Below are 27,095 nucleotides of genomic sequence, written 5' to 3' on the forward strand. Positions count from 1 at the left end.
ATTAAAATCTCATTATTTCAGTACCTTCGGCAGTGATATTCTAAAGATTTTACCAAGCCAGAGCCTGGCATCCTCACTTAGTCCCAAAGCAGAGGTCTGTAGGCTTGGAGGCCAGCCTGTCCTGACCCTGACCTCAGATGCTTGCTGTTTGCACTCGGGAGGGGGGTAGGTCCTGCCTTTGGCCATGGACTGAGACAATTCAACTGGTGTCCGTGTTTTATACAAAGGCATCATGGTTTGGTATCCAGAATTCAGGCTTTGGATTAGTAAGGACCACTTCCTAGTCCTGTAGACCTCAGTATCCTTATCTGTAAAGTAGGACTGATAATAATGCTGCTTTCTGGGGGTTGTGGTAAGCATTCGAACAGTTAAGGCTGTGAAAGGACACTTAGTACAATGCTCGAGCCCCAACTATCAATATCAGTTGGGTAAACATGCCACGGAGAGGTTGACTCTTGGTGGGGGGCGTGGAGTGAGGGCTAGGTCACCCCTCTCTGCTGGCCTGCTGATAAGCATTGGACAATAGTGGTCCGGTCCCTCTCACTGCTTCGGTGCCCTGGCCAGCAGCCAGCAGCCTGAAAGGCCAAGGGTAGGAGGGACACTCAGCCAGCCCAGGAGGCTGCTTCTGCTGCTGGCTTCTGTCCCAGGCTCCAAATGTCTCCATTAAAGTGCTGCCTGAGGACAGCTGGACCAAACAAATGACCCTGCTAGTCTTGCCTTCTCCCTGGTCCAAGGCTGACTGCTCTCTGCCTGTTTTGGCTCCCCTGCTCTCTTTTCTTCCCTCCCATTAAGGTTCACCCCTGCTGGCACGGCAGGCCTCATCTTCAGAAGGTACCATTCTCATTCCTGGGGACCGTCCTCATTGGAAATGAGGTTCTAGCCCCTGCATCACTGCAGCAGTCCTCTTGGCCTCTGGGAGAAAGGCGTGGTGGGAGGGCAAGGGTGGGGGAGGAAGGTGATGAGAGATAGGACTGGGAAGACAGGTGTGGGTCAAATTTTGAAGGGTTTGTTGGACCTTGTGTGGGTTGTATCCTCAAATCTGTTTTTCATCTCTAAATCTCATCATAATAATACCTATTGTTCCAAGTAGCTGAAGGGAGTAAATAAAAGATTTATCTTAACTCCCTTGTCTGTAAAGTCGGGGGAGAAAAACAGTATCTGCTCTGCACTGAGTCCATGAGGATCAGCTCGATTTAAACAATACTGTAGAGAGCTCAGAATGGCGCAGGGCACACAGTAAGTTCTCAATAAATGTTAATGGTAGTATTTAATAACCCCCAGGTGGTTTTTAATTGTGCTCACTCCCTTGACTCAAAGTTCACCTCCTCCCCTCTCCCCAGGCCATCAGTGACCTCTTACCCACCGCCATCGCCCCCACACACCCTGGCCATAGGCCCCTTCCCCGCTTTATGTGTTCTCTGATTTATCACCACCTCCGTAAATGATATATTTCACTTATCTTGTTTGTTTCATTTACTATGTACCATTATATAGAGTTAGCGTTTCTCAATTGTTAGCATCCATTGGAATCACCTTGAGTTTGTGAAAGGAGCTCGGTGGGGCCCACCCAGCTGTTCACGATTCAGTAAGCCTGGGGCAGGGCCCGAGAAGTCTCACTTCTAACAAATTCCCAGGTGGTGTCAGAGCTGCTGGTCCCAGACCACGCTTTGAAAAACGCTGTCCTAGACGTATCAAAGAAATAGTGCGAAGACGGCAGAGGCTAGTTGTTTTATCTTGTTTATTGTGTCTCTCTTTTCCAATCTAAGTTTCGCGGGGTATGGGGATTGTGTCCGTTTTGTCCGTCCATGTGTCCCTAGCACCAAAAATAGTAGGAGCTCAGTAAGGGTCTGTCGAGAAGCCCACCATCTCCCGACCTCATGGACACGCACTGCCGGCCGCGCCCGTTGCGGCTCGCTGCTCCCGCGTGACCCCGGGGCCTGGCCGTGGCCCGGGCTCTGCGCCCTGCTGACCGCGCGTGTTTGTGCCTAGATCACCCTGGCGGCCTGCAGAACCACCCTCGGCTCCGGACGCCGCCGCCGCCGCTCTCGCACGCCCACACCCCCAACCAGCACCACGCGGCCTCCATCAACTCCCTGAACCGGGGCAACTTCACTCCGAGGAGCAACCCCAGCCCGGCACCCACGGACCCCTCGCTCTCCGGAGAGCCCCCCGCCGGCGGCGTCCAGGAGCCGGCCCACGCCCAGGACAACTGGCTGCTCAACAGCAACATCCCCCTGGAGACCAGGTGCGGGGCTGGGGGGCTGATGGGGCGAGCCACAGGGGCCGCAGGGCCCTTGGTTTTGGGGGGAGAGAGGGTCCCGCACCTCCCCGGCCTGGGTGGCTGGGGGCGGGGCGCTGTTCGGAGAGGCCGCTCTCTGGCTGGCTGGGAGAAGGGGGGAGGGCGGCGGGGGAGGGGCGTGGGGCAGGAAGAGCAGGCGCTTGGGAATCCAACAGCCCTGAGGTCTGCGCTGGCCTGAGGAAGGTATGAGCAATCTGGGCCCTTTCCTGGTCTGTGCCGTGGGGGCGCTGCTCGCTGGAGGGGCTGTTGTAAACGTGGTTGGGAGCTGAGTGTGTCAAGGTGGCAGACAGCAGGCCCTTGGTCAGTGTTTGATGGTGGTCCACACCTATGCCTTTCCCTACTGTGGTCTGGTCACCCAGTGCCTGGCCTGGGGCCTGCCTGGCCTGTGGTGGGCGCTCCAGGAATGCTTCCTCTCTCCTGTCCACTCCTCCCCTCTCCTCCCATGGACTTACCCCTTTACACCCCAAACCCTGTAATTCCTAATACCGACACATCATCAACTGACTTTGGGTTACAAGAGCTTTCCTACTTGAGATATAATGTCATTCTCATCGCTTCATGAAGAAGCCGGTATTGTGATTTGTGATCCTATTTGGGAGTTTCAGAGGCTGAGAATCAGAGAGGGTCAGTGACTAGCTCAGGTTATATGGACAGTGGATGTGTAGCTAGGATGTGAACCCAGGTCGGGAGACTCGTGGGCAGCGCTATTTCCTACACCACAACCACCTTCTCCAGGTCTCCCCGGCCGGGCCCCTCCGCCTCTGCCTTCTTCCAGCCTCACAGAGTGCTTCCGTCATGGGTTATCGTCAGGGTCAGCTCCGTTGCTGTCCTTCTTCCCTCTGGTGAGCCACTGTTTTTCCAAATGGAAATGAGTTGTTTTCTTTGTAAGTAGTTATAAAGGCGTATGCACTCATTAGAGAAAATGCAAAAAGCTATAAGGACAACAAGCAGATTTGCCCATAATCCCACGACTCTGAGAGGAGCACTGCTGTCTGGGGGGGACAGAGCATTTCCCTACGTTCTCCAAAGCTGAAGTGCCCTGGTCTGGCGGGATTAGAACCTCCTCCACTTCTACCCTGCCTCTCAAAGTAGTGGGGAAACCTAGATTTTATTCTCTCAAACCCCTCTTCTTGATCCGTGGGGAGGACAGACACCATCCCACATTCAAAGATGAGCAATCAGTGTATACGTGGAAAGTGTGCCCATCTGACTGTACCTGGCACGTCGCTGTGATAGTTGCACATCGAGTGGGTGGGATCCAGTGGGGAAAGAGAGTCAACATCCTTTTGTGCCGTCTTCCATTTTACTCCTGCGGAGTCGTTTTTCCAGAAGCAGAATTTCTCAGAGATACATACAGTCCAGCTTGCCTCCACCCCCAGTCTCTTAATTCATATTGTTTCTGTTGACATCCTTTAAAATCAGGCACGAGTTGTCCTCCTGTGCCTCCTTCGCTGTCCTCCGTGAGGGAGTTCCATACCTGTGTGTCGTACCCCCCCCCCCCCAGGCAGCTTAATCAGGGCTCCGTTATTTCCAGGGCACTTACTGAATGACTGCATGAGGCTGAGAGAAGCCAGCGGATAATCGATGGTTCTGAGTCTCCGCACGGAGCTCAGTAGCCCCTGCCTCTGCTCGGATGTTCATTTTTCTCACTTAGGAGCAAAGTAGGTGGTTCTCCGGGTTTTTCAAGGGAGAGGAAGATAGAGGCTGAGCAGCAGGGGCGTTTTTCCTAATGGCTAGTGTGAGGTGCTGGGGTGGTCCCAGCCGACCTCTCTTGCTTCACCAGCCAGCCAACACCTGCCTTTCTGACCTTTTGTCCTCACACTTCCATTGCACAGGCCACAGGGAACTTTTGTTTCCTTTGCCCTTACACTTTATCACCCAGGTAATAATCGTTCTACAAAACACTTAGGAAAAAAGAAAAGAAAATCACGTATGTCTACCGCCAAATGGGAACCATTATTAACATGCTGGCATATATATATGTGCTCATCTGTACTGTTGTATATAAGTCTGTATAGATATAATTATATACATACTTAATGTTTCATATGTGTATGTCTATAGGCGTATATGTCTATGTGTATCTATCAGTCTTCCCCCAAGTGCCCATTCCTTTCATGCTCCTGTGCCTTTGCCCGTGCTCTCCTACAGCTCTCTGCCAGAGCTGCCCTCCTCCTCACTTCTGGCTCTTGCAAAGTCTGACCTGTTCTTAGAGACCCAGATGCAATGTTGGAAGTGGGCCTTCTCTATGACCCTAGAGTTCTTTGTACCTAAAGATGGTTTAAAACTGGGAGAGGTGCCTGGCACAATGGATGACACAGTCAGAATTCTGGACCTTAACTCTGACCTTTACTGGTTGATGGCACAGACCCAGCAAGGTTTAAGAGAGAGCAGTGTCACATCATGATGGCAGATGGAATCACAGGTCATTTTGACCAGCGTGGTGAGGTAAGGAAGAGAACAGACTTTAGGGTCAGGGGACCTGGATTTTTGTCTTGGCTTTAGCGCTTACTGGCCGAGCAAGTCCGTTTACAGCCCTGAACCTTGATTTCCCTATGTAATGTGGGATAAGAATTCATGCCTCTCAGACTGGGAGGAAGTGAATGAAATATCAGGTAAGAAACATAAAGCATAGTGCCTGGCATGAAAAAACATACTATGAAAATGATTTCCCATTTTTTTTCATACATATCCACTTCCCATATCAACCCTGTGAAGAAAAAAGTCACGAAAAGTATTTACTGAGCTCCTGCTCACCGGAGGGGTTGAGAGGAAATAGTAGGTTGTATCTTCACTCTGGAGAAAGAAGTTTGGCCCTGATGTTCTGAGGACACAAATGATGATCCTTTCGCTGAAGCCAGTTGTCATACCACAGGTTTTGGGGGGGACCCACCCTGTGCTCCAGCCCCCAGCCCATTGCTCATTGGCTGTGGACCTAGACCTGGCATTTCTTCCTCTCTGAAAAGGAGAAAATACCCATAACTCCATGTTCTGATTATCTGTTCTGCATAACAAATGCCTGTTGAACTTGGTAGCTTAAAAAAACCCACCAGTTGATTTTACTTAAAAGCATGAGGCAGGAGCTCCAGAAGAGCCAGCAAGGCCCTTCTCCCTGTAGGGTCAGGAAGTCAGTCAGCGGTGTCAGCTGGTGGCTCCTCAGGTGGTGTCACTCACTTGCTGGAGCCTTGCAGAAGACGGCTGGGTGGCTGGGCTCCATGACCCCTCACCCTCTACCATGATCTCAAGGCCTCTTCACCCAGTCTTCCCAGTGGGGCGTGGACTTCCTACTTCGCAGCTTGGAGCTCTGTGGCCCTGAGAGAGAAGCCCCTGATCTACTCAAAGGCTTGGCCTGGAATGGCATAGTGTTTCTTTTGCCCCCGTTCTGTTGGCCGAAGCAGTCCTACGTCAGCCAGCTCCGAGGAGAGGGACACCAGGCCCGCTTCTTAAAGGGAGAAACGCCCAAGGATTTTCAGCTGCTTCTAACCCACTCTTGTGCCTCCTGAGGCTCTTGTAGCGATTATATACCATCCTGTCTGAAAATGTCTTGGCACACAGTAAATGCTCAAGTGCTTACCATGTCGTGCTTGTCCTTCAGCAAATACTGAATGCCTACTGTGTGCCCAGCAGGCAGTACATGTAAGAGGACAGACTCTTGTGTTGGAACAGATGCCATGATGGAGGTACACGCCATGAAGCGGTTTTGGTTGTTTCTGGATCTTCAGCAGGCAACCCAGCTTGCCACATGATGGGTGCTGGAAAAATACTACCTCGGGCTAAAAGAATGAATGACAGAACAAATGAATGAAAAGCTATGAGTAACGTGAGTGGGCCAAAGGGACGACTTCCTAGTGGCCTGGGGCTATGGACTGACAGCAAGCAGGAGTTCCCAGGCGGAGCTGGGAGGACGGGCATGAGGGCCGCACAGCCTCAGCAAAGGCCAAGAAGCCCAAGAGAGCAGGGCCAAGTTGAGGAGGTTGTCGTCAACAGCTATTGTCAAGCCCCATGAGGATGGGGACCGCCCCCCCCATGCCAGAGAGACAGTCACAGGCTCTTCTCTAATTATCAAACTCAGTCCGTGTAGAGAGTCAAAAATGAATAGCTGAGCAAATAGCATAACAGCTGGCAGAATAACCAGGAGGGGGTAGATTTCATGCTGGGAGAAAAGAACGGCAGGCAGAAGGACAAGTGAGAGGGAGGACTTGTTCACCCCACTGCTCCTGGCCCTCTCCGCGGGTAACTGAGTCCCCTGGGGGAGACCAGGCCTCCCTGTGCTCTCTACAGGTAGGCTTCCATGTTGCTCTGAGGCCTCCAGGTGCATCTATGGTCCATTTTGGTGGGATCTGTGTGTTCAGGGTCCACTAAACCCTGGTCTACTTCTTCACACTCTGCAGAATCAAATGCTTAATTGATTTCATAGGGATTGTCTGATTAATAACCTGTCAGCCTCCTGTCAGATGAAGGGGAAGCCAGGGCACAAGGCTGCCAGACCCCTGCTCTAGCTCATCAGATCCCAAGCCTGGTTTGGGAGCCTGAGGCCAGTTTTGTGGTCATGCTCAATTTGGGGAATAGCCCTGCCCACCCATCAGGGATGGGAGGCCATCCTGGTAGTCTCCACCCAAGCTTGGTGTAGTTTGCAGAATAGCACACAGTACCTTCTAGTGGACCAGGCCAACTCCTGAGCATTGCAGGAAACTGGGATGGACGGCTGTCGCCGTCATCTGGTGATTCAGTCACAGGCATGCAGAAGACACAGTCACTGTCCTATGAGAAGCTCATGGTTTTGTAAGGAAGGCAGACCCTTCCTTACAAAGTGATGGAATGAATGAGCAAAGGTGGCACTCTGGGTAATGCTGTGACTTGCAGGGTGGGGGCAGGGCATTCTGAGCAGAGAGGAGCTGTGGCTCCCTGTGCACGGGAACATCAGGGGACAATCACAACGAGCTTGCCGTAGAGCCCTTACTGGGGCTCCTTAGAGGGAAGCTCATCCAAGACTGAGCACCCAGGGTTTTTTATTGGGGGCTGGTCACATAGGCACCTCCTGCCTGGCAAAGGCCCAAATTCCAAACTCACAGAAGGAAAGCAGGTGTTGAGTATAAACCATATTGTTTGTACACACAGACCATGAGTCAACTGCTCATCAGTTAATGGTGAGAACCTTCCTGAAAACCTCTGTTCCCAGACCCAGCCACGGGCCAACTTTTTACAAGCAGGCCCTTCAGAGGATAACAGGACTGCTGTGGTAACTGTTCTGCACAGGTAGGAACATTCTCATCATCCCCACTTTAGAGATGAATCCGAAGACAGGAAACGGAAGTAACTTGCCTTGGGAACCACAGAAAGTAAGTGTCATACCCAGGCCAGCTTTCTCCAGAGCCCATGGACTCCCCAGCATTACCTTCCTGATTATTGAGACAGGCATTGGTAGAAACTTGCAGGGAAGGAAGGAGTTCTGGGATGAGGGGCAGCTGTGCAAGGCATGGAGCCAAGAAAGCTTAGTGTCTTGGAGAGATGACGCAGAGCTGGGGGACGTGGGAAGTCAGGGGGCCTCATGGAGATGCTTGTAGATGAGGGTCAGCAGTGGAGGGCCTAGAGTTCTAGAAAGATGAGGTTGTCCTTCTCCCTGTGGGCATGGGGCCCAAGGGGGACAGAATGTAGGGCCAGAAGTTCACATCTTTTGAATAGGAGAGTAACATTATAGGATTGACCTTTTATAAGGATCACTATGACCTGGAAGACCTGGTTCATTTTTTTGTTTGTTAGGTTGTTTCTTTGTTCATTCATTTGTTCAAATGCTAACTCTAGAACTAGGTCTTTTTCTGGTCTTGGCCAAATCTCTGACACCCTGCACACATGGGGGCTTTCAGCTTTCAGCGCCATGCCCCTGCCTGTCCTGCTCTCCTGGGGGGCTGTCCCCAGGCTTTGTGGGGGAAGCACGGCCTGGAACAGCGGGCTGGTGGGGAGAAGATAAGCTGGTGAACAGGGCAGTCCGAAGAACTGCCCTCTGCAACAGTCCCGCCGCTTCCTTCCCAGAAGCTACTTGTCCTGTCCTTAGAAGGCCAGCGAGCTCTGCCTGCCCCGGTCTGGAACTGGAAGCCCCTGTGTCAGGCAACTCAGGACCTTGCCCTAGGCCTCCCCTGAGGCATGGAGGGCAGCCAGTCCCCTTCCCAATCTAAGAAGAGCCACAGGAACAGTATTGTGCTCAGCTGTGCCCCCTCTCCTTGGAATCTGCCCCTCTCTCCTGAGAGGCAGCTGGGGACCGATGTGGGGGGTGGGCAGTGAGATGGGAGAGATGTGCTTTTGAGTCCCACCTCTACCTTTTGGTTGCTGTATGATCTTGGGCAGTCACTCAGCCTATCTGGGCCTCAGTTTCCATATCTATTAAAATGAGAAAACAGCACCCACCAGTGCGAGGGTCACGTGACTCCGGCGTCCATCCCTGAGTTCCCAGCTGCAGTTAAGCTGGCGACCGCGTGCGCCTGTGACCTAAGGAGGCTTCTGCAGCATGAGTCCTTATGAGGGAATCCTTGCAGCTTTTGTTTTTCAGATGAACTGGCGGGAGCAGTTGGGAGCAGGCGGTGAACAGGAGATTTAGGGGGGTAGCCCTGAACTGGGAGTCCAGACACCTGGAGTTTTTTTCCAGCTCTGCCGCTAACTTGCTGTGTGTGTGGGTGCAGGACACCTGTCTCTCTGGGCCTCAATTTCCTCAGCAATCACATTGCTGATGTGATTGCTAACTGACTCAGAACTGAGTTTCAAAAGTACAGAACGGGGTGTTTGAAGGCAGTGGTAGCATTCCGAACTGGCAGTATTTTCAGCAAGTGCTAGTGTCCCCCCAGATGCCTGAGTTAGCGTCACATGGAAGCTGTTTCAGATTACATGTAGTCCATCGCTCCAGAAACTCTTTCGTACTGCACCGCCTCTTACCTTGTCCTGATGGGTGTGTCTTTTTAGGAGAGAATGGCCTGCCCGCTCTCTTTATATCATAGAAGTAAAAATAAAAAACCACCCTTGACCCAGACACTGGAAAATCCCATTATCAACATTTCGATTTTGACCCTTCGTGGCTTTTTTCTCTATATATGGTTCTTTCTTTCTGATGAGTTTTAAGGCTCTCATGGGACTGTCTGAGAGCCCAGTCCTAGCCTAGCGATGCAGGCCAGGCGTCCAGGAGTACTTGGGAGCATGCCATGCAGCCAGCTTCAGGGCCCGGGGCTGAGCTCCCATTGCCTCCGGGCCCTGTGGGCAGGAGTGGTGAGGACCTGCTGGGCCACATGGACTGTGCAGAGACTGGAAATTCCCTTGTGAACGACAGGAAATGGGGGCTATAATAATAAAACACTTGTGCTCACCTCAATTAAACACTGTGTGTGCAGTGTGCTTCCCTTTGTATACCCATCATTGACAGTACTCAGCAGATATTTATTGAGTGCCTACTCTTGTGTACCAGGCACTCTTCTAGACTCTGTGCACATCGGCAGAGAACAAGTCAGATAAGAGTTCTACCCTTGGGGAACTGAAATTGCAACAGAGAAAAAACGTGTGTGTGTGTGTGTGTGTGTGTGTGTGTGTGTAGTGTGGAAAACTAAAGTAGTGCAAGGGGCCAGGTGTAATTTAGGAAGAGCAAGTTAGCCATAAGAAGAGAAGGAATGGCCCGTGCACATGTTTGGAGGAGGGCAGTTCAGGGAAATGACAACAAAGGCTTTAGCTGTTCGGAGTAACAGCACGGAAGCCAGTGTATACACAGCACAGAAAGTGAGGTTGGAGAGCTAGCAGGGGACCAGATCTTGTACACCCAGGTAAGGATCATGGTTTTGTTCTTATGGAACCATTGGAAGGTTGTGAGCAGAGAAGTAGCACAATCTAAATTACATCATAGCTTCCATAAGAAGTGATCATCCCTGTTTATGAATCCTGAGACAGACTCAACCTGCCCCACATCTGGGGGCAGAAATGAGACCACTCTGTAGGGCTTCCACACCCCTGCAGTTCCCCTCAGACACCATGGGAGGCCCCAGGGCCATGAACATGACCAGCCTGGACACTAGGCAGCTCAGAACTCTCTGGGGGGGAGGTCCCCACCACTGCAGCAGGACTCAGTGGTTCCAGCTGCTAAATAGTGTTGCCTTGTGCTCTCACTGTCCCCAAGGATGCTTATGAAATGACACATTGGGAACATACTTACAGCCCCTCCTCATTTCTGTCTGTAAGTATGGGCGGGGTTGGGAGGGCAGGGTGCAAACTCAATGCCTGGGCAGGGACACAGGGTTATGAGGCACAGGGGCCTGGCTTTGGGGGTTAGATAGACCAAGGCTCGGCTCCAGCTCTGCCACTTGCTTACTCTGTGATAAGACCCTGGAAAAGTTACTTCTCTGAGCCATGCTTTGCCAGCCTATGAAGCAAAGATGATAGGACTGACTTTGCAATGTTGTTGTGGGGAGTAACACTGACATTCGATAATATGGTGTTCTAGAACAGTGAATAGGAGTTTGGACAGAGGGTAGATTAACATTAGTACTTCCATAATATTTATTAGTATTAGTACTCACACTACATAAATTAGTACTAATGTACATCAGTCAGCGTTAGTAATTTTTGTTTAGCCCTTATAAATTCTTCCAGCATTACTCCTTGGGTCCTACATTCACTTTGTGAACTTAGTATCATCATCCCCATTTTATAGACGAAGAAGTATAAAAGTGGAAGATGTTGTGGTTCTAACACAAAGTCAGAAAGCAAGAAAGAGGCAGGAATGGGACCTGAATCTAGGTTCTCTGGCTCTTAAGAGCTGGTCAGTGTCAGCAAGAAGGTCCCTTGCAGGGTGGGACTCAAAAGTTAGCTCTTTGCGGTGAGCCCTTCTTTGAGGTGGACACAGCGGTCTTCAGTTGAGCGGGGAGCAGCGCTTAAAACTACCAGAAAATGAGATCCAGTGCACCCAAGTGTGAGCGATGCCACTCGGCAGACATGGCTGAGAGCAGGAAGGGCAGGTGTGCGTCTCCTCCTTCTGTGTTAGAAACAGCAATGTCACAAAATGCTGCACTACCCTTGGCGTACTTGGGGAGACCGAAGCCCCCTCCTCTGTCTTCTGAAGGGTGCCATCCTCACCAGTCAGTTGTCAATGAGGTCTCTGCTCTGTGGAAGGACCTTGACCTCTAAATATCACCAGCATCAACCTGGGGGGCTTCTGAGAAATGCAGATTCCCAGCCCCCCCCCCCCCCCCGCCAACCACCTCCTGACTCTGAATCTCTGGAGGTGGTTCTCTGCAAGGCATAGCTCTTTAGATGATTCTGATGCCTACTTGAACCTGAGAACCACTGCTTGAGAAGAAAATGACCCCAAATTCTTGTCATTTTTTCCCCCTTTGGATTTGCAAGGTATCTCAGTTGTTGTTTAAACAGATGTAGACTATCTTAAGCAGAGAAAGTAAGGGCTTTGGAAACAGATAAACCTGAGTGCGGATTCCTGCATTCAGCCTGGCTAGTTGGTGACCTTGGCAAATCCTGTCACCTTTCCACATCTCGGTTTCCTCATCTGTAAAATGGGGACACGCCTTCCTTGCATAGCCTATTTTGAAGATTTGAAATGAATGGCTGTACCATGCCTAGCTCAGTGCCCGAGACATAACCAGTCTTGATCAGGGACAGCTGTGACTGGATGGCCACAACCGTCAGATGTTCAGGTTCGTATATAGAATGCTCCCTCTGGATGCCCTGCTCCAGGCAGACCCCTTGCACATGTGGCTTGCACACAGACCCATCGCCTGGCAGCCATGTCCGCTGATCTCACGCACAGCTGCACCAGACAGCTACTTTGTGTGTTTCTCTACTCTCCCCCTTCATCGATGCATGACTCATTGCTTCATTCATGTCTCCATGTGTGCGTAGAAACCTAGGCAAGCAGCCATTCCTAGGGACATTGCAGGACAACCTCATTGAGATGGACATTCTCAGCGCCTCCCGCCATGATGGGGCTTACAGTGACGGGTAGGTGACATCCCCATGGTCCTCCTCTCTCTGCATGCTCTCCCTCTGGCTCTGGCACCTGCATGCAGACCCTGAGACCTTTCCCTGGGATCTCCTGCGGGAGGTGATGATGCCATGGTGCATGCCCAAACCGAAGTCCATGTTCAACTTGGAAGAGTTTATCCCTGGAATCCCTGTCTTCAGCATATTAACAGCAGCATTGTTAATATGCAGCTCCCAGCATCTCATTGGCTGCCTCTGCCATTCTGAAAGCCATCTTGTAGCGATTTTTGTGTAGCACATTTTTATGTAGCCCTGAGTAGCTCTTCTGTGGCCTGAGACATCTTGCATCCCCAGCAAGGTGCAAGATTGCTCTAAGAATTCAGGGGGAAGCAGTGCAGCCTGTGCACCCCATTTCCCAGGCTGTGTACAAATTCTCCCATGGCCATGGTTAAAGGCAAGCTCTGGAGGATTTCCTGACACCTAGTTTGGCCACAACCATGTGCTTGGACCATGCCACGCTGCCCTAAAGACTGGAGCTGGGCTGTAGGATGCACTTGCCCTTCTCTCCTCCCGCACAGCTTTTCCCAGGGGTTTGGAAGGTAGCATCTGGCTTCTGAAAGCCTTTGCTGCCCTTGGTTGTACCACAGCCAAGAGGGGACTCAACCATGACATGAACCTAACGGTGGTTTCTGGGTTCCCAGTTCCTAAACACCCTTCAGAAATAATGGTATTTCATACCTCCACCGAGGTACACTGGCAAAGTAGGTTTGGGAGAGAGAAGAAAAATTTGAGTTCCATTATCTCCAGGGCACAGAACTTGATTTTAGATGCTTTGCAAGTCTACCAATAATTTTAGAGAACAGCTCATATAAGACCCAAGAAACAGCATCTCAGCCCCATCCCTTCCCAGGAAAGGGGTCTCCACACCCAGCCTTCTGTGGGGTTGGGAACACATCCTGCCTCATCCCGGTGGGGGAGGGGAATGGATTCCCATGGGTAGGGCCGTCCCATCCGTGTTCTGTGGAAGCGTGTGTTCGCGTGCCCTGTTGTGTGGTCGGTGCGTGATTCTACTCCTCTCCGTCCCTCCCGTCTTCTCCGTGGCGACTCTGTCCAGGCTCCTCCGCATGCTTCTACCACTGCCTCTGTCCTCCAGGTGGCTCTGGGTCCCTGCGAGTCTGCAGACCCTGATGGTCCCTGGCTTCTCTCCATCCCCAGGCATTTTCTCTTCAAGCCGGGAGGCACCTCGCCACTCTTCTGCACCACGTCGCCAGGGTACCCTCTGACGTCCAGCACGGTGTACTCCCCGCCGCCCCGGCCCCTGCCCCGCAGCACCTTCGCCCGGCCGGCCTTCAACCTCAAGAAGCCCTCCAAGTACTGTAACTGGAAGTGTGCGGCCCTGAGTGCCATCGTCATCTCAGCCACGCTGGTCATCCTGCTGGCCTACTTCGTGGGTAAGAGCCTCCCTCGCCCCAGCTTCCCTTTGTTCCCCTTGATCCGGCCTGACAGCCCTGCAGCCCTGTGGCACTGGCCTCCGCCCCCAACCTGTCCCAGCCAGCTCCCTGGGACCCTCTTCTCCTCTCTGCATGTAAGCCAGGAAGGACTTTTGGCAGGTGCTCAATCACATGTTGGATGCCTTGCATGAGGCCTGGCCCTCACGGACTGGCCTTTGGACAGTGAGTGTCGGGGATGGGAGTCACCACAAATGACATGTTGGAGAGACTGGCAGGCCTCTCCTGCTGGTGCCCCGAAGCTGAGGTGAGGAGCAGGAAGGACACAGGGTCCCTTGGGGTTGGATTGGACTCTGCTGACCTCAATCAGGAAGGCATATCTGAAGGAGAGGGTCTGGCGAGGTGGTCTGGGGGGACTGTGGACACCAAGGTGCAGAGTGGAACCCTGATTAGGAGCCCAGGGAAATCCCAGCTGAGGAGCAGCGGGTCCCAGTGAGCAGTGAACACTGGCTGCGGGGTGCTTGGAGACCCCCAGCAGCTCTGACTGGGCCTGCCTGCCTGCCCCCAGGCCACCTCCGAGATGGAGGAAACTTGGCTGGCCCCTGCTTTGCTGCTGCGGGAGGCCATCCACTGGGTGCTCTTTTGATGAATTTCCCACACAGCCTGGTCTCCTGCCTCATTCCAGCCACTGTCTTTGGCCTGCTCCCAGGGAAGACGGTCCTCTAAAGAGATCTGCAGGCATGTGCGGAGTCAGCTGCCTCGGTGTACATCAGCCTGTTAGTCAAGGCATCTGAAGGGGTTGGCTTAAACCTCCGTCCTTTCCAGCCTTCAGATTCTATCATTCTTGAGTTTAAGGCAGGTCATGCCAGCTTGAGGACACCTTGATCTCATGCTGAGGAATTCTGAGATAATTCCAGAAGCAAGGGGGACTTTTCCAGTGAAAAAACCCAGTAACCAGAAACAGAAGTAACTCGCATGGGGCGGGGGAAACAGAGTGCATCCGCCGTGGAAAGGGACGCTGTGATAGGCAGAGGCACTGTGGATGAAAAAGGGCATTGTGGTGAGGTAGCACATGCTGTCATTGGGAATGATGAAGGAAACATGCCCCCCTCCTTGTTTAGGAGAAGGGATTTGAGCATGGAAAGAGCATTCAAGATTCTTGAATTTTATAAAAATAAGTAATCAGGAAGATGATAGTCCCTCAAACAGGGAGGTCTCCTTATGTGTCTCAAGCCATAATAAGCTTTCTTTGATATGCCAGGTCTCTTTTCCCCTTGTGAAGATTGATGGGGAGAATTTCATGGCTTCAGGGCCATGTTGGCATAAGTTTCTTCTCTTCTGTGTGATTGGTTAGCTGATACTGCCTAGAAAGCTGTGTTAAGAAGAACCCTGAGGCTATATTTAGGCTCAGGGGGAAAGGGTCTCTGTGTTTGATTAGTAATGTCTGTCGTCAGCACCAGTGTGGAGAATTATCAATGACGTGCCAGGCATTTGCCATCCCTACTATGGGTCAGTGAGTAAAAGGAATAGCCAGACTGGGGGAGACCAGAGGCCACCCAGGCACAATGAGAGATAACCGGGGTACAGGTGAGGGCTGTGAACGTCCCAGCACCATCAACCAGCATGAAAGTTTCTTCCCGGCACCAGTGCTGGGTCCTGGCTAACCGCTAGCACAACTCTTGTCTGTGACTGACATGTTTCCTAAATGAGTAGACTTCCGAACAAGCAGTGTTATTGCTCATCAAGAGTCAAGTCGTTGGCTTACATAAAGACATCAGCTTGCACCAAAGTCTTCGGTTTCTGCCGCATAGCCTGGTTCAGGAAGAAAGAATACATCTTTGTAGGAGTCCATAAACTCTCTTCTGTTTTACATCCCATGAGCTGCTGCTTCCCCCACATAATAAGAATATGGGGGTCAGTCTTCAGCGGTCTAAATTTAGATAGGCTCTGCTGGGAAGGGGTGAGCTCCCTGTTGTAGGAAGGGCACAAACAGAGCTCAATGACCACACAGCAAGGATAAGTTTCAGGGGCTGACTGGAATTTTTCATTGGATGTCCTTTAATTTTCCTTCCAACACTGACAGTGTTGAATCCATGATTTTTTGAAGTTTGTTTTTCATTCAGCAGACCATATGGGGCACCTGCTTTGGGCTAAGCTCTGTGCTAACTGTCAGGGCTAAAGATACAGTCCCTGCCCTTGAGTTGTCCATAGCTTACCAGAGGAGACAGGCTTGTCAGCAGTGAACTGAGGCCACTCGGGGGCTGTGGGAATACCCAGCACCAAGAGCACTAGGGGAGGCTCGCTGGGAAGGATGATGATGGAGGCAGTCAGAGTCAACCAGCAGTAAACTTGCAGAGAGTAGATCTCACACCCAGGGAAGTTTCGGACTTGAGCGAGGACAGTGCGGTGGTAAGGCCGTTTTCTGTGTTGGAAGCATTTGAAGGGTGCTGGAGCTAATGACAGAGGGTTTGGTCAGATCGGGAGGATCACCTTGGAGGCCAAATTACAAACCTTCCTAGATGGTCAGTGGGGAGCCATTGGAGGGTTTTAAGCAGTGGCAGGATATTGTCAGACATTTATTTTAGAAAGGGAAGTGCAGGGGAAAGAAGGATAAGCCCTGTTGCAATAAACAGGTCAGGAGAAGCCTCAGCTGGGATGGTTGTAGCACATGTAGGTGGAGAGGACGGGTGGCAGGTCGATTTAGGAGAATCTGTGTCTCCTGTTACAAGAGGTCAGTCCACTGATAGTTGTCCTTGCTCAGAATAAACACATCCTTCTGATAAAACCCTCTCTCTGCAGAAACATAAAGTCTGGATAGATTGCATATCCAAGGACCAGGTCAGACGGGCAAGACTGGGGTGTTCCCTTGGTTCCCTGAAGACTCAGAGTTTATACCCAGCCTCCGACTGCCCTGGATTCCATTCCCAGCTGTGCCACCTAGCCGCTGTTCACCCTTGGGCAACTCACTTCTCTTTCTGAGCCTTGAGTTCCTAATCTGGAAAATAGGCACGAGCCATTATGTTAGCAGGATGTGTGTGAGGCCGGAGTAAGCCAATGCAGGTGAACCCATCACAGGTGCAAGGCCCAGCCTCACCTGTCCTCAAGGCTGGGGCGGCAGCCTGGGGCTCGGTCTCCTCCAGTTGCTGGGGGCAAGGGACGGGTGTCTCATTGCGTGGCCATAATCACAGGCTGTGATGACTAACTTGGAAGGAACTATCAATTATTAAAAATCAAATTAATTGTCTCAGCTGAGCACAAATATCCTTAACAAAGACTTTTCCAGCAGACCAACTGATCTAATCAACAGGCACAAGCACAGATATTTAATTAGATTTTTGATGAAAAATTGTGTTTAATTTCAAGTATAATCAATTATTAATTACTGTAATGAGTGAGTCTGACTGGGTTTACTAATTAACTCATTTAAAAATTATGAATAACCTTTTCATTTGTAATTATTTTCTACATCCTATCATGCTGCAGATAAGAATTGTATCACTTCACCAGCACCAAGGCAGGCGAAAACAGGGAGAGAAAGGATTGTTCTTTCTCTGCTCTCTGCTCAGGGCTGCCATATGTGAAGGGAACCCTGACAGATCCATTTGACATTTGGTTTTAGTTCGAAAGCTCCTGTTCATTTGCAGAGACATCTGCAGTTACTTTCATAGAAAGAGAGAGAAATCACAGCTAGCACTGGCCATGCACAAGAGCTGCAGGGCCTGGAGCAAGGCCTCTGGGCCTTCCTCCCTCCCAGGGGTGTTACTTGGCTACTCTAGTTTTGGGGGGGGAGGTAATCTTGGAATGACCCTTAAGAATCCTGGGGCATCCCATCAGAGATAAGATGTATATTTTTGTCTCCAAAGGACACCTGTTCAGAGAGGTATCTGTTGACCATGAGTGCCTTGCTTTACTGGCCCATTCTTCCCATGAAGGTCTTTGAGTATTTGAATACTCTGCCATCTCTTTTCTGAAGACAATAAGTCTGTTTATAGAACAAAATAGAGAGTGTGATACGGAGGGAAGATTAGTTAAAAGTTCGAACCATGAAACTGTACAGCCCCAGCAATGATGCTTTATTTTATAGCAGCTAATTGTTTTTAAAATATTTTTTACCACAAAAGGCAGTATAGTGTAGTGTCATAAAGATAACAGGGGCCACTTTTGTCGTTGATAATGAGAACCCTCAGCTTGGATTGTGCACTACCCACACGTACCTCCTGTTCCCAGCACTTTGCCTGTGTTTTCTCGTTGAAACCTCCCAAAGATCCTTGAATTCTTCTCCCCAGTTTACAGAGGAGGACACTGAGACCCAGTGAACTAGAGTAAACCACCTCCCTCACCTGGTAAATGGCAGGACTGTGGTCTCCCCAGCCCTTGGCACTCAGTTTTGTGTTTTTTTTTTTTTTTTCAAGTTCACGATCTTAAACTGTATGTGCTGACTTTGCCATTGCATAGTTGCAGTAGTTGGTATTTTGGTTTTTTGCCGAGTGCTTGGTATTGGTCTAAACCCATTATGTCATCTCTCTGAACATGCACAACAATTCTGTGAGTAGATTTTATTTTCTATATTTTCTGGAAGGGGAAACTAAAGCTCATAGAAGTTAACAACGAGCCAGGGTCACAAAACCAACAAAGGACCTAGGATTTTAAAGGCCATGCTCTCAGCCACTATGAGGTAGCTTCAGGGTTTGAACAGATGGTGTAGAATCCAAAGGTCCTGCCCATGCCTAGTCATCACTTGCTGACAGTGTAAATTCGGGGAAGTTGCTAAACATCTCTAAGCTCAGTTTCCATTCAGATTCCTATAGCGGGTGTGGCTGGAATGATTACCCCCATTTTACACAGGAGGAATTTGTAGCAGTGTGGTTGAGAGCATGAGTTCTGAAATCGGGCCGCCTGCTTTCAAACCTCAGCCCTGCTACTTACTTCAGGCTCGTCTATTTAACCTCTCTGAGCCTCAGTTTACCCATCTGAAAAATAAGGGCAATAATAGCAGCTACTTCACAGGGTTGTTGCAAGATTCCAGTAAGATATTTTGCATAAGGGTGCCTGGGTAGCTCAGTTGCTTAAGTGTCTAACTCTTGTTTTTGGCCCAAGTCTGACCTCAGGGTCATGAGATCAAGCCCCATGTCAGGCTCCATGCTGAGTGTGGAGTCTGCTTGAGTTTCTCTCCCTCTCCCTTTGCCCCTCCCCTCACTCTCTCTCTCAAATGAATAAATAAATAAATCCTCAAAAAAAAAAAAAAAAGATAATTCGCATGAAATAGCTAGGCTACTGCCTAGTACTATTAGCACTCAGTAAAAATTATATATGATTATTATTATAATTGATAGTATTATTAGTACAGTTAGCATCACATCCAGAAGAGAATTTGTATGTCTTGGCTGAGAACTTGGACCAGCCTTGTCTTGGTGCAGTGCCTCCAGGCTTCCCGGCCTATGTTTGTCACAAGGGCAGCTGACAGAACAACCAGGGGGACCTGTCAGAAAACATTTGTAGCGAGGTCTTGCTGTTCCAGGAAAGCAGCCGCATGAAGAATCATTACCAAAAAAGGCCTCACGTTATTTTTTTTAACTAGGACAAAAGTTGATTCTTGCTTCCCTGACAGTTGCCTCTATGCAACTAAAACTGACAGGCTCCCTGGTGTTCTGGGTCCCCACGTGAAAAGCAGACCCCGAGCGCCGCCAAAGAACTGAGGATTCACATCTCGAGGACCCTCCAAGCACTGGTCTTGCCAGAGAGGCCTTCGGAACAGGAGACGAAAAAGGCTTGCTAAGGATACAAAGAGCAGGCCTCGCTTTCCACTGAAAGGGAGACTGGAGATTACCCTGGCATGGTATCTCCTTCCTAGGCCCTGCCCCCTGCAGGAAAGGGGCACCATTCCATGGGATTCCTCGGGCACAGCAGGCTGTTCTGATGGGAAGAGAGGACTGGACGCAGCCGGAAGCTCTGCCTCTTGCCAGCTGTGTGGAGCCCTAGCCTCCTCATCCGTGTGATGGGGGGTCATGGGGCTTCCGTCATGAGGCTGTGGTGCAGGGTAAATGAGCTGACTCCAAAAACACATAGGGCATGCGACATAGGAGGGGTCCCGTGCTGGTGACCTTGGGAGGATTTGCTGGCCTTCCTTGGACCACAGTCACCTCAGCCCAGGATGTGGTGGGAGTGTGATCCCATCAGGTCCCTGCCAGGCTACAGATGCTGCCTGGAGGAAACCAAACCAGGACATGAAGGGTGAAGTCACGGACCTGGCTGCCCAGCCTCTGCGTAGCTACTGCTACAACATGCTCAACAGCGATGAGGGATTCTTTTGTTTTTTAGAGTAGGTCGCATTTTCACCTCCACCAGCAGCTGGCTTTGGATTGGGAGAAAGAAAAAAAAAAATCAGAACCTCTGGTTGAAGTGGTGAGAGTTTTAGTGAGAACGTCACTCAGTTGAATTGCCTTACATAAGGCAGCTATCAGAGACTGCTACTTCCTGCAATCTCACGGTTCTTGGTCTGGAAGAGCCTGGGTCACCCCATTCTGGAGCTTAGCCAGCCGGTGTTGATGGAGGCGGGCCAGACCATTGAGTGCAGGCTCCCTCCCAGGTCTCCACCCTCTGGCAAGGTGGTAAAATCGGCCAAGGGTCTTCTGGGCAGAAGAACGACATAGGTGAAAGCATGGTAACAGAAATGGGCATTGTATGTCCGAGGGTTCAGGTGTGGGTGAAAGGGACACGAAATGAGCAGAGAAAAGATTAGAACTAGAAGCTAGGGTGACCGTACTCCCGAGCCCCCCATCCCCCACCTCTGGTTCAGCACCTGCGTTGGCCTCCCAGGTGCCGTCTGCTTCAGAAGCACACGCCTGTTGCACTGGGTGCCTGGGTGTTGTTAGTGCGCAATAGGGTTCATTTTCTCTCCTTTCTCTTCGACTTCCCATCAGGCCCTTTGGATAGAAGCCATAGATTTAGCTTTATAGCCCAAAGAATGGGGAATGGAGATGATTGAACTTGATCTTTTAGGGGGAGGAAAAAGTGATAAAGATACAGGATCCTGTATTAAAGCTTTTCTCTCCAAGATTGATTCCGTCATGCTGCTCAGTGGGAATTGCTAATAGCAAGATATATATAGATTGTTCTCTTTATAACAGAGCCCAGACAGATATCCTCCAATGCCCCCAAAAGGAGGACTTGAGGAGCCCGGCATGGCTGGCTGCCGTGACCTAAAGTGCCGCTGTGCAGAGGTAGGGGCTGACGTGCTTCATGGTGCTGCTGGGGCCAGAAGCAGGCCCTTAGGGTGAAGAGCACGGGAAGGCCAATTTGGGCTCTGTGAGAGAAAGCTTTTCCAACAAGACTGCTGCCCGCATAGAGTGGGGGCCGCTTGTGTCTGCTTGTGTCTGCTGTGGGAGGAGCAAGGGTAGGTGCCCAGACTCTACAGTCTAGTGGAACTTGTCCGGATTGACCTTCTGCCATGACTTTCTGTACCACGTGGGCAAGGACTCAGCCTCCTCAAGATGACTTTCCTCATCTGTGAAACAGGAATAAACAAGCAAACAGAAGACTAGCTGAAGTGATAAAGGCATTTGTGTTTCCTCTTGGCATGAAACATTTTCCAACTTTGCAGACCTCACTCTCTTCCCACCTCCCCCACCACCCCGCCGATCTCCTCCCACTGGGAAAACCTAGACAGCGCCTAGGGCTCGGTGAAGCCCATTGATCCAGACCATGTAGCCAGCCTCCCAGGCATGGAGCAGGGTTGAGAAGGAGAGCAGGTCTGAAGGCAAGTAGATGACAACCATCTCCCCACGTTTCCTATTTCCGCTCGCGAGCAATGTTCAGGGATGCAACCATACTCCTAGGAGCTCAAGAGCCCAAACCTCACTCAGCCACCGGGCCCTGCCCACTTATGTTCAAAATCAGATTTACTAAGATAAAACCAGATTTACTGAGATAAAATTTACACCCAGAAAATTAACTCTTTTGAGGTGTACCATTCGATGAATTCTGACAGATGTGTAGACTTGCGTGACTGCCACCATAGTCAAACACAGACCATTTCCCACACCCCAAAGGGCTCCCTTATGTCCCTTTTGCAGCCTCTGGCAAACACCTGTTCCCCGTTGGGTAGTTTTAGGTACTGCTTTTCCAAGATGTAGTAAAGAGCTGATTTACTTACTGGATTCAGAATCAAACTCTAAGATATTGAAAGGTTGAGAAAACTGTAAGATGGAATACAGAATTTAAGAGAGAGGGGCAAACTGCGGACACTTTCTAGGGCTTCCTGTGTGTGGTACTTGATCTTCTTGAAGGATAGCAGTGAAAGGCCTCCGTCAGCCAGAAGGAACTCTCCGGTTGATGTCCTTCTGCCATTTTTGTGAACCACTTTTTTCCTGCACACGTTTCTAAGTATTGACACAGTCCTCATTCTTGTCAAGTTGAAGAGCTCCATCATATTTGTGCCGTTACTATATCATCATATTCCTACTGTTTCCAACTGTTTGCTATTTTCAATAGTGCTTCCTTGCATGTCTTTGTGCCTCCTTCTCTGTTTGTTCTTCTTTCAATTATTTTGTTCCAAAAGCAGGATTTCCGGGTCACAAGGGATGCACAGGTTAAAGTTCTCCTAGGGGCTCAGAAGGATAGTTTCCATGCAGGGCTTTGTGCCTGACCTTGGGTAAACTGGTTTGGGGGATGGGGTAAGGGAGGTTACAGGTGGTTCTGAGATGCAGAGAAGCTACAAGAGTCTTCATTTCTGGAGGGATTTCCATCCCCTTTCTTTCTGTCAGTTCCTTTTGAAGAGCTGAGCTTACATGTTCCCTCCTCAGCAAATTTCTGAGCCAAGACCCCAGTTATGTGCTGAGAGCACTCATGGTGCTCCCCACAAGCGCAGCTGACCATTGTGTCATGGATCGGTTTGTGCCTGCCCCACTGTTAGATCATAAGCTTCATGAGGGCAGAAACTATTTCTGTTTTTCTCACTGCTACAGCCACCATTTGTTGTACAGGGTCAATGTGATGTAGCATGTGTTCAGCAAAAGTCTGTTGAAGGAGAAAAAGCAGGGGGAAGGTGTCCGGGTCAGAGCCTAACCACTGTTACAAGGCTTGGAGTGGAAGGAAAGAAAAAGATAAGCCTAGGGGCATATATTTATGCAAGGAACAGTGAGGGAAGGCCTAGAGGCAGGGAGAGCTTGTGAGGTGGAAAATGGCTACTGGAAGCTGAGCAGGGAGCACCGGAGTCCGTGTGGGGTGCACACCTGGCCCTGGCCCTCATCTGTTCCTGGCTTCCTCCCTGGGGATATCGACAGGAGGCTGGCTATTGGAAGGATGCTGTTTACCAGTCAGGTACCAGGTTCTTCCCGGTTAGTGAAATCTTCTTCCCTTCACCCCGACAAAAAAGATGTGTTGGATTTTAGGGCCAGGCAGTCCCGAGTTGGGAAATGTTGTCTCAGAAAAGAACTGAGTTGACTAGCATAATCCTATTTCATAACAACAGCAGCTCCTGCAGAGATGGCACAACTCTCACTCTCCCGGGGCTCTCAGCCCTGGCCTGGTGGGCAGAAGTGGCCCCTGCCCTGCATCCAGGGTCCTCTGTCTATACCTTCAACCCCAGGATCATGGGCAAGGAGTCCATCTTATAAGAGTTACAGATTTGTAGCATCCTTGGAAAGGGTTTGTCCCCCTCACATCCTTGTCTTTATTCTAGACTAATTGCTGTGAAATAGCATAATGTAATTGTACTTAGGTGCCCAGAGAAAGTGTGCAGAGTCTCCCCGGTGACTATTCTTGCACTGTCATAAATATAGGGCTTGTCGAGAGGAGGAGGGTACGGTCGGGGCTGTGCTTAGGGCTGCAGGCCCAGGTTCCCTGTGGGGAAGCCAAGAAGCAGCTCTTCATTACAGGGAAGAGGGAGGAGGGCAGGAGGCGAGGAGAGATGGTTGTAAGCAGCACAGCATTTTTTCTTCCTCCTATCAGTAAAACAACAAAATCACAGCTAAACGGCCTCATCCTTTAAAGACAGCAATACCATCAGTAGCAAGAGCACAGACTCTGGACAGAGGGAGGCCTGCGTGCCAGCCGTGGCCCACACAAGTTTTTTAACCCCTCTGAATCTCGATTTTTCTCCTTGGTAAAAGGAAAAAAGAATCCATTAATATCTAAGCAGTGCTTTGAGCATTAAGTGAGAAGCCCTCTGCAGAGGGTCCAGACCGTGGGTGGCCCATAGTAGGTGTTCAGTAATGCCATTCTCACCCTCCTGGGCAGCCGGAGCACCCAGAGGTCTTAAACCCTCTCACATTCAGCCACCAAGGGCCATCCGTGGTGTCAGGGATTTCAGGTAATCTGAGATGAAGAAGAAAGCACTTCCCTGAGCTCAGGTTTGAGACGGTGGAGAGTGTTCAGGGAGCCTGTCTGCCAGGTTGTGTCCCGGGCTATGAGGGACAGATAAAGCCAGATAAGCTGACATCACTGCTTGGAGTCATCCTGAGTTTCATGGAGAGCCAGATGTGTAAGGAACTGATGGCAGTCTTAGACAGATGATAAAAGCATGTTACTGGAGTTTGAGCCTGGTCCCTGTGGGAACCCGAAGGAAAGAGCAATTCATTCTACGCAAGAAGATCAGATAAAATTTCCCCAAGGCATTGAGCCTTGTAAATCAAGTAAGATATTGAAAGGGAAGCTACGAATGGCTTTCTAGAAGCTGGAACAGCCTCCACAAAGGCAGAGGATGGGAGATGGAAGTGTGGTCTATTTGGGCCCCCCGCATCTGAAGACTCTGTATTAAGATGTCCATTAGAGCATTTGACCCACCTGCCGGCCTCGGTCTCTGCTTCACCTACGGCTCCTGAGTGTGGAAGCCCAGAAACCACTGATGATAGGACACCAGCTGCCTTCCCACTTAGAAGAGAGGCTGCACGAGGCCACTACATGGTAACCTTCCCATGAGGCTGTCCAGCGCACGGATCCAGCACGGTCCAACAGTCTGCATGCCGCACGGAATTCCTAACTGCATTTCCTTGTCCAGCAAGCCTAGATGTGGAAAATGAGGCTGGCTGCCAGTAAAAAGCTTGTCTAGCTGCAAAGATGGGTGAGAGAACTGGGCCTAGAAGCCAGATATTTCCGGTTCCAAATCCTACATTCCTTCTGTAGACCATACTGCCTCTCAGAACCCGACCCCCCGTCCTCCTCTACCACTGTGCTGCACACCTGTGGCTCAGAGCAAAAAACGGGGCCTCTGCCACGCTGGCGGTGGCTATCTTCTGCCCATGCTCACAGCTCTCCTCCCGCAGCCTAACCCCATGTACTTGTCCTGTGTGCCAGGCACGTTCTGAGTGGTACATGCATTTTCCCACTGGATCTTCTCAACAGCCTTACTTACCCAACACATATTTGTCAAGTGCCAACCATGCACGAGGTACCATCCTGTTTTTATTTCCATTTTATAGACAAGAAATGGATGCCCAAGTGGGTTTAAGTCATTTGTACAAAGCCATGTCACTGGTGAGAGAAGGAGCCAGGGTTTGCGCCCAGAGCCCGCCATCTTCCCAATGTACTCTTGGGTTCCTGCAGCTGGGTTGGGGCTGGGATGGTGGACCTGATCAGAACTGCTGAGAGGAGGCGGAGAGCACCGTACTGAACAGAGAAGCGAACCTACTTTCTTACAGAAGAAGAAGTAATGTCCTATGCCCTGCCCTGCGCCAGGATTGCCATGTACCCGTGGCACTGAGTGTCTCTGTGACTTGGACCAACATGCTTCAGGACCAGAGAGACCAGGGGCCCAGGTGAAATCAGGGTACCTCAGTATGCATCGCTCCCGGAGCCCCAGCCTTTTGTGTTATATGATCCCGCTGTGCTCCAGGCTTTGTCTGGCATGAGTCAATTATCACTGATCTTACATTTCATTGTGCAGGAAGCCCTTCCTGCTGGTGGATGGCAGGCAGCTAGCTTTCTCGTCCTTTCCAGCTTGGAGTTAGATTTTGTTCACAGTCTCCAGTGGGGAAGGAGAAAAAAGGCCAGTGTCATTAATAAATGTGGCCTCCATTTCTTCCCGTTGTCCTAAGAGTTAGCAGCTGGGCCCCTGTGGAACTCTATGGCAAGACCTAGTTGTGGGGCTCCTGTGTACATCTCTGGTATGTGGGAATGCCCATTACTTCACCTGAACATGCACGTGGAACGGGCATTTGAGGGGAGATGGCAGAGATTCAATGAGAACTTTAGGAGAAGGCGCATTTTTTGACAGTTTTCAGAAACTGGAAACTCTGTTTTGCAACTTGCTGACCTCTAACTTTGTGTAGCACATGAAGTCCATTGCATAGCACTGCTCATGCCCCTGACTGTGTAGGTCTGGGGCTGTGCCAGGTGTTTCACAGACACATCTTTGCATTAGTCCATGTTTTAAACGTTCAGTGTTCTTTCATTAACTTTTAAGCATTGTGATTGGAATGCCTTGTACTTCTGGTGCCCTTTCTAATCCATTAAGAACGTTCATCAAATTCTTAAAAGAGCCCAGAAGATGGATATGTATTATTTCCATTTCTGCAGTTGAAAACACTGCAAACCAGAGTGGTTAAGTGACTTACCAGCTGGTGCACAACTAACAGGGGGCCAGAGCTGGGAGGCACAGGTGGACCGCAGAGCTGGCCAGGGACAGGTAGCACGTGGACACACACTGTCAGGGCAGTGTGCATGGGAGAGGTCCTGCAATCATGGTAAGGGCTTCAGGCTGGGGAGGAGAGAGCAGAGGTCATCTTTGGCTCAGGATAATGGTGAAAATCCACATAGAAGGTGACATTTAAAGTGGGCCTTGAAGGATGAGAGAAAGTTTTTTTTTTTAAATAGTGAGGGCAGTGGCCGTTTCCACTCAGAGTCATTGCACCAGCAAAAGCCTGGAGTCTGGTGTGTTCCAGGTGTGTATCCAGGGATAGGAGAACTCACACAGACCCAGTCTCCTGAGCGGAGAGAAGTGAGGAATGTCAGATACCGTGCTCAACAAACACATAATATGCTTTTGGAAAATTGTGTCTGTTTCGAGGAGATACTACCTCAAGTTTCCATCCTCAGGAAAATAGTGCCAGCAAAATTGGAGCAGTAAGACTGGTCCATCTAAAGAGATTTGCCCTTTTCCCCCCATTTTTGTCATCTCCGCAGTTGCACAGCTCATTGGAAAAGCAGCACACGTGCAAAGAGGTTAGGGACAGAGTCCGGGCACTCTGGATTGGACTCCTGTCGGAGGTTATTCTCCACCTCTTATTCACTGTGTGATCTGGGGCAAGTTATGGAACCTCTTTTCGTCTTGCAGACAAGGGTAATAACTCTACCTTCCTTGGGGATCTTTGCGCGGATTGAACGAGAGTGTGTTTATGGAGCACTTGGTGTGGTGCTTGGCACAGAATTGCCTTCAGAGAATGACAGTG

At 50.4% G+C, this 27,095-nt stretch overlaps 1 protein-coding gene across 1 annotated transcript in view; it reads left to right on the forward strand.

Annotated features, from left to right (window-relative positions):
* The window catches only part of TENM4 (teneurin transmembrane protein 4), a 721,609-nt gene that overhangs the window by 492,570 nt on the left and 201,944 nt on the right, over positions 1-27,095 (forward strand). Inside the window, exons 8-10 of the mRNA XM_059187848.1 lie at positions 1,990-2,245; positions 12,182-12,280; positions 13,478-13,713. Of these exons, the coding sequence (XP_059043831.1) occupies positions 1,990-2,245; positions 12,182-12,280; positions 13,478-13,713 (591 nt within the window). The remainder of the gene's footprint in view (positions 1-1,989; positions 2,246-12,181; positions 12,281-13,477; positions 13,714-27,095) is intronic.

The sequence above is a fragment of the Mustela lutreola genome, chromosome 1 (genome assembly GCF_030435805.1).
Source record: "Mustela lutreola isolate mMusLut2 chromosome 1, mMusLut2.pri, whole genome shotgun sequence".
Lineage (NCBI taxonomy): Eukaryota > Metazoa > Chordata > Mammalia > Carnivora > Mustelidae > Mustela > Mustela lutreola.